The sequence below is a fragment of the Dipodomys merriami genome, unplaced genomic scaffold, assembly GCF_024711535.1.
Source record: "Dipodomys merriami isolate MVZ:Mamm:240054 unplaced genomic scaffold, mDipMer1.0.p SCAF_48, whole genome shotgun sequence".
Taxonomy (NCBI): Eukaryota; Metazoa; Chordata; class Mammalia; order Rodentia; family Heteromyidae; genus Dipodomys; species Dipodomys merriami.
Genome location: NW_027206046.1, coordinates 914703 through 922048, shown reverse-complemented (window position 1 = coordinate 922048; position 7346 = coordinate 914703). Strand labels below are relative to the sequence as shown.

General features: G+C 54.1%; 1 protein-coding gene across 1 annotated transcript in view; it reads left to right on the top strand.

Annotated features, from left to right (window-relative positions):
• Nucleotides 1-1147: 1147 nt before the first annotated feature.
• Nucleotides 1148-7346, top strand: part of Smad3 (SMAD family member 3) — a 117237-nt gene continuing 111038 nt past the window's right edge. Inside the window, exon 1 of the mRNA XM_069995073.1 lies at nucleotides 1148-1436. Within this exon, the coding sequence (XP_069851174.1) occupies nucleotides 1231-1436 (206 nt within the window). The 5' untranslated portion in view covers nucleotides 1148-1230. The remainder of the gene's footprint in view (nucleotides 1437-7346) is intronic.

The window sequence follows — 7346 nt, the reverse complement described above, 5'->3', positions numbered from 1 at the left end:
AGGGCATCGGCTCGCCCCGATTTCCTGGGCTTCGAACCTTCCTGCACCCCCTCCTGTCCTGGGCCCAGATCCCTTGGTGGTGGTGGGGGTGCCCGGACGGTCCCTAGCCGTGCGCTCGACTTCGCTTCGGGTTTCAACCCTCTTCTTCCGCCCACAACTCCCACGAAGCTTCCCAAGTATGGGCTTCCGAGTGCCCCCAAACTGTGCCCTCCCTCCGGGGGGAGGGCTCCCCCCTTTCCCAGGACTTCCTCCCCGCGCCCGGCCGGCCCGGCCCCGCGGCTCCAGGTCTTGCGCGCGCGCGCGCGCGCCCGGCGCTTCAGCCGGGGGCAGCCGCCGGGCCGGGTCGCCCACGTGGGCGTGCGCGGCGCGGGGCGGGGATCGGGAGGCGGGCCGGGCGCCCGGGGAGAGTGGGGAGGGGAGGGGGAGGCGGCGGGGCGCAGGGGAGGAGCGGGGAGCCCCGGCGTCGAGGGGGCGGTGACAGCGATGGAAAAGAGGCTGCACGCGGATTTGCATGAAACATAGACTTCGGAGCGGGCGGGAGCGGAGCGGGAGCGCGGCGCACGCCCCGGGGCCGGCCCAGCGAGCGCGCGGGCGAGCTAACCCGAGGAGGAGGAGGAGGAGGAGGAGGAGGAGGAGGAGGAGGAGGTGGAGGAGGAGGAGGAGGTGGTGAAGGGTCCCGGAGGGAGGCGAGGTCGCCGAGGCCGGACGAAGCTGCTCATCAAAGCGATCGAGACGGGCAAAGTTTGGTTGGTTGAGAGGGGGGGGGGGTTGGACTTTTCCTTCCCGGAGGCGGCACCCAAAACAGCTTACCCCGTGCGGAAACCCAAACTTTTCTGTGCCACTCACTCGGAGCCTCGCCGCCGCGGCCACCGCCTCCACCCCGCGCTCGGGGCCTCGCCCGCCCCGGCGCCGCTGCCGCGGCTCTCCCCCCCCCCCCACCCCGGGTCCTCCGGGCCCCGCGGGCCGCTCGCCCTTCTCTCGCGTGGGAGCCGCTCGGGCGCAGGGCCGCGCGCCCAGCCCCGCAGGGTTGCAGCGCCGCGGCCCGGCGGGGCGTCTCCGACAAGTTCGCCGAAGAGTTGTGGAGAAGAAGTTGGGGGCGGCGCGGGGGCCCCCCGAGATCCGCTCTGCGCGCCCCCTTCCTCCCCTCCCGGCCCTCCCCTCCGGGCGTCCCGCCGCGTCCAGCCCCTCTCCTCCCCTCCTCCGAGGGGGGGGCGCCCCGCGCGGCCAGCCATGTCGTCCATCCTGCCCTTCACCCCGCCGATCGTGAAGCGCCTGCTGGGCTGGAAGAAGGGCGAGCAGAACGGGCAGGAGGAGAAATGGTGCGAGAAGGCGGTGAAGAGCTTGGTGAAGAAGCTCAAGAAGACCGGGCAGCTGGACGAGCTGGAGAAGGCCATCACCACGCAGAACGTCAACACCAAGTGCATCACCATCCCCAGGTGGGGGGTGTGTGTGGGGGAAGAACGTGTGTGCGTGTGTGCGTGAGTGTGCAAGTGTGCAGAGGGGGCCGCGGGGAGCGCGGGCCCGGGGAGGAGACCAAGGAACTCCACCCTCCACAAAACCTCCTCTGGGGTTTGCCAACATCGAGAGCCTCGGCTTTCCACGCGGCTCCTCTGGCTTTTCTAAGTCTTTGCATTCACTGCCCCCCTCCCCAGCTCCGGGAAAGGGGGTGGTGGGGGGGTGCAGCTGAGATGGGTTCCCCCCCCCCGGCTTTCTTCCTCCCTCTCTCCCCGGAGCTGCGGGCTCCCAAGTTGAGGCCCCGCTTTGTTCGGCTGCGCGCGCCCCTCCTCCGCCCCGCGGCCCGCGCTCGTGGAGGTGGCCGTGTGTGCTTGTGTGCGTGTGTGTGTGTGTGTGTGTGTGTGTGTGTGTCTCCCCCTTTTCTTTTCCTTCAGTCCGGGGGTTCCCCCCCCCACCTCCCCAGTTCTCTCCTTGTCTACAGGAATGCAGTCAGTACAGCTGGGGCTGTGAGTGAGGAGCCTGGGGAGCCTGGGTGATTGACAGATTCCTTCTTCTTCGTTCTTTTCTTTGCCTTCGGGATTAGCATTTTTAATTTTTTTTTCTTATCGAGTATTTTTAGACTCGTGGTGCCAGCCTCCCGCCCCCCTGCGCGCGCGCGCACGCACTTAGTTACTGCGCTCCCCTGACTTGGCCACCCGGAGGGCCCAGCGGTGGACAGTAGGGTCTTCTCCTCTCCATCCCCCACCCTTGACTGATTTTTGCCCTCTTCTCTTTTTTTTTTTTTTTTAATTCTAAAAGATTGCGGTCTGTAGCACACAGCGAGGCTCCAAACCCATAACAAAACACACCCCAAAGGGGCCTCTCACAAGCCCTGCATTCCTGTAGAGCCCTCCTTCCCAAAGCTCGTGGGCCATCTGTCCTGACCTCCTTTATCCTTCTCATCGGGCTGGGCTAGGAAGGTCGGGGCGGGGGAGCTCACAGATGGCTGATGGAAGGGGTCAGTGACTCCTTTCCACTCTCAGGGCCTTCTGGTGGTACCCAGCTGGGAATTGGGGTGGGGGCATCCTTGTCCTCCTGTATTCTACTTCACACCCCTTCCCCCTTTAAAGTCTTGACTCCAAACTAAGAAAGTACATGTTTCTTTGAGGGGGGACACACAATGATATTCTTGGGGTCCCAGGCTGTAGAGGAATGAGTAGAAGGGTTCCTAAGATCTGAGCTGCCAGGATTGTCATGTACAATCGCAGGCCACCTGCCTGAAGCAGCTGTACAAGGCCACCAGCCGTGTCAGCAGCCACCAAGTAACATCTGCCACCTCAATCCTCTGCTGGCCTTCCCTGAAATAAATGCTACACATGCTGGGAATTGCTTACTTAAAAAGTAGTTTTTTTTTATTTTTAAATTGTTATTTATATAGGTGATGTCTGGAAGGGTTACTGTTACATAAGTCAGGTAAAGAGTTACCCCTTCCCTCCCTCGCTCCCAGTTTTCCCTCCCATCCCCACCCACAAGTTGTATAGTTCATTTTCAACATAGTGTCTAATGAGTACTGCTGCTGCATTTAGTAGTTTGCTTAAAAACAAACACAAAACTGGGTGGCTCTCAGTCACTAAGGGGAGATCATTCCCAGATGACACTGGGGATCTGAGGTCCTGAGCCAAAGTAGGTAGACTTTAGGGAGGGGAAGGAGCGCAAAGTTCTAATGGACCTTTTGGTCTCAGCTGTGATTCTTAATTCATTTTACTTTTGGTAGTTTGGGGGAGGTAGGTGGGTGAGGGTGAGGGTTCTCCATCTCAGGAGTGATTTATGTAAACCGCCTTTCCAATCTGCACAGGTGCATCAAGGAGTAGTGCACTGAAATAAACTAAAAGTGATTTCAGTTATTAAAAAAAAACAACAACCTAAGCAAAACAAAAATCCAGGCAGCTGGGGAAAGTGCCTCACAGTTTACAAAGCATTTTCCTATGGTTTTATGAAGTCCTTGAAGAAAGAAGGAAAGCAGCCCCTGGAAAAACAGATAAGGCAGGCCTAAGAGGGCTTTTGTGTTTCAGCTAGAAAACTCTTCAGAGGAGAAAGGCGAACAGGCTGTGTGGGGAGAAGGGAGACTCGAGGCTCTGACCCTGTGTGCCCCTGCTCCTTGGGCAGCTTTGGGCTGTGTACTCTGAGTGTTCTTTGTTAGTGCTAAGTACCCTCGCCAGGGGTGGGCTGTGGATCTCTGCTCTTATTCAGTCTTGTAGTTCGTTCTCGCCTCCTGGGAAGCATGGCTTTGGTCTTCCTTTTCGTCTTCCTTAGCCCTCCATCAGCCTGATGAGGCATGTGAACTCTGGAAATGTTTCTGATTGTTCCTGTTAGCTTGTCGCCTGATCTTTTCATGACTTGAGTTAGGACAGGGCAGATTCTGCCCACCTAAAAGGGTCCTGATGCCAAAGCATAGTTGGTGTGTGTGTGTGTGTGTGCGTGTGCATGTGCGTGTGCATGCACACATGCATGTATGTGTGTGTGTGTGTGAGGGGTGTGTGGCCAGTATTAGAGCTTCAACTCAGGGCTTCACATTGAGGCTGTTGCTCTACTGCCTGAGCCACGCCTCCACTCTGGCTTTTTGTGGTTAATTGGAGATAAGAATCTCAGGGACATCTCTGCCCAGGCTGGCTTTGAATCACTGTTCTCAGATTCCAGTCTCCTAAGTAGCTAGGATTACAAGTGTGAGCCACCAGCACCCAGTGAAGCGGAGATTTTATGTTATCACTTTGTTTTCCCATGCTGAGGATTGAACCCAGGACCTTGTCTGTGTTAGGCAAGTGCTTAACCATTGAGCCACATTTTCAGTCCTAAGCAGACAAACCCAGTAGCTTGGGTAGGCCTAAACAAAATAGATGTGTGTCTCTGGATTGTGTGCCCATGCCTTGGGGGGACACCTTGCTTCCCTTGGCAACAGTTGGTTGTGGACAGAAAAGTAAAGACGGTGCATGTTTTGGGGAGGTGGCTGGTGGCCTTCTGCTCTTGATGCCCACATGTCTGTTCAGCCTTGTAGGCTGTGGTGTTGCTTGTCATACTGTCTGCTGGTTCCTGCAGCCTTTGAGAGCCTTTGGCTCCGGAGACATAGGGCAGCATGTAACTTAACTTAGCCAGCCCACTGGGGGCAAGGGAGGCTGGGGTTCAGACTATTCTTGGAGATTTGGGCTTTGAGGAGCCTTTAGCCTGAGGAGGTTTAACAAGAGTCCTTTGGTTCATGATCTTCATCAGCAAGTGGCAGCATTTGGCCACCAGAGTCATGTACCAGGGACTTGCCCAAAGCAGTCTGGCTTCTCTGTGCCCTCATCTCTAGCTTGTTTCAGTGATCGGAAGAGCTGGAGTGATAACAGGTTTTACTGGTGTTGAAGAGATGTCACCCACATGATTTGAGTTTGACTTACACCACAGAGAGGTTAGTCCTTGATACCAGCAGCCATCCTATATTGCTCACCTGCTTGAGTACCTGAAGGGAGATGAAGCCTAAGAGTGAAGTTGAAGTTGGGAGTGGTGGCGCATGCCTGCCACCTCAGCTACTTGGGAGGTAGAGATGAGAAGATGGTAAGTTTGAGGATGGCCAGCATGAACGGAACAGTGAGATCTTGTCACAAAAACAAATACAGAAACAAGACAGGTTGGAGATGTAGGTCAGTTCTTAACTAGGATGCCTGCGTGAGGCCATAGGTTCAGTAGAACCTACTTGTTCAAAGCCAGACTTACAGCTTTGTTGGAAAGAGAATTTGGGCTTTTTTTTCCTGGAATCCAGAGGGAAAAATGGGAGACCTGAACCAGGTACAAGGTCTGACACAAAGATGCTCTTCCTCTTTGTGTACCTCATTTTTTAGTATGGCCTTCTCCTGGGACATGCACGTGTGTGTGCCCACATATGTGTGTGTGTGTGTGTGTGTGTGTGTGTGTGTGTGTGCGTGCGTGCGTGCCTGTGTGTGTGTTTGTGTGCATGTGCACACACACAGGGGCTTGATCTGATTGTCCCTTAGCTTTGTCCCTCAAGGCTGGTCCTCTACCACTTGAGCTATACCTCTACTTCCAGCTTTTGGCTGATTAGTTGGATAAAAGTCTTACAGACTTTCCTACCTGGGCTGGCTTCCAACTTTAATTGTGAGAGTTCAATCTCCTGAATAGCTAGGGTTATAGATGTGAGCCATCACATTTTGTGCGTGCGTGCGTGCGTGCGTGCGTGCGTGCGTGCGTGTGTGTGTGTGTGCGTGTGTGGTCATGGGATTTGAACTTAGGGTCTCATTTATCCCCAACCTTCTTCCTAGGACTTTGCCAGGCTACTCTCACCTGGGGAACACAGGGAAAAGATCTTCAAAATTAACTCCCTTGTAAGCTTCTGTGTCCATTGTGAGCCATCAGTAGCAAACTTCCCTGGAGACCAGCCACCGTTCGCCTCTTGTTAACCTTGGTTAGGGGTGTCCACACAGAGCCTACCTGACTGGAGTGGCTGATGCAGCCATTCCCAGGGTACTCAGAAGTTGGCTGTTGGGACAGATGCAGGTTGCTGATGGCTCATTCCTTGCAGTTCCATATCATATGTTACAGGTACAGTTTGTTGATTCACTGGTATTGTTGCACCCCTCCCTTAGCTGAGTCAGTGTTAGGGGCCCCAGGGAAGGATGAAGAGATATATTTGAGAAGGGTTCTGCTAATGGGGAACTTGCTTCAGTAAGGGAAACATTAATAGGGCATTATTTTGAGTGTCTACCTGCTGTTTCTTTTGTAGTCCTAGCAATCAGAAGAAATGTGAGTGTTTGTATGGAGGGACTCTTAGTGGAGATGGTCTATGATGCATGCATGCTTGCTTGCTTGCTTGTTTTTTTTTTTCTTTCTTTCCCTCCCTCCCTCCCTTCCTTTTTGTGCTAGTACTGGGGCTTGAACTCAGGGCCTGCGCACTGCCCCTGTCCCTTAGGCTGGTGGTTAGCACAGCCATACCTTTGTTTATGGCGCTTTTTTGGTGGTTCATTAGAGATCAGAGCCTCATGAGCTTTCCTGCCTGGGCTGGCTTTGAACCATGATCCTCAGATCTCAGCCTCCTGAGTAGCTTATGAAGCCTTTTTAATATGTAGACATCATTGTGGTTGAAAATTAAATAACAACAGCCACTTGTTTTCTTGGGGTTGGGGGGGGAGGGGAGAAGCCTTGCATTGGAGCCCTGCCATTTTTTACTACCTGGATGGGTTTGGGAATTCACTTCCTGTCTATACCTGTGAACTCAGGATGGTTCTACAGGCCTGAGGAAGTGTTTTTGCAAATCATAAAGCTTTGAAGGAAGTGTGTTTTGACTTCTTTCCAAATCCCTCCATGATGGAACGAGAATCTATTGGATCACACATACAATCCCTTCCATGATGACTGAGGCAGGGCGTGTCCATGCTGTGTTTTTTTCTGATCCTAGTATGCCAGGCATGAAGAGTCTGGGTCTGGAAAAACACCTTGATGCATGGGGTACTGATAATCTGTGGGAGGAGAAGGAGGAAATGAGGGAGGAGGCAAATGAACTGTGTTGGGTCACTGAGGACATTAGCTATGGTCAGAGGCAATTTCTGGTCTGCAGGATGCTCATGGCAGCTTTCTAGTACCTGAAGAGAGTTGCCTGTAAAAAATGACACCATTAGCTGGATACCTTTGGTGGCTTTTACCTAGCTACTCAGGAGGCTGAGATCTGAGGATCGAGGTTTGAGGCCATCCTGGGCAGAAAAGACTCTTATCTCCAATTAATCACCAAAAGAATCAGAAGTGGAGCTGTGGCTCAAGTAGTAGAGCATGAGCCTTGAGTAAAAAAGCTAAGCAGAGTGGGAGGCCTTGAGTCCTAAGTTCAAGCCCTATTACTGATGTATGTATGCACACACAGAGAATGACAC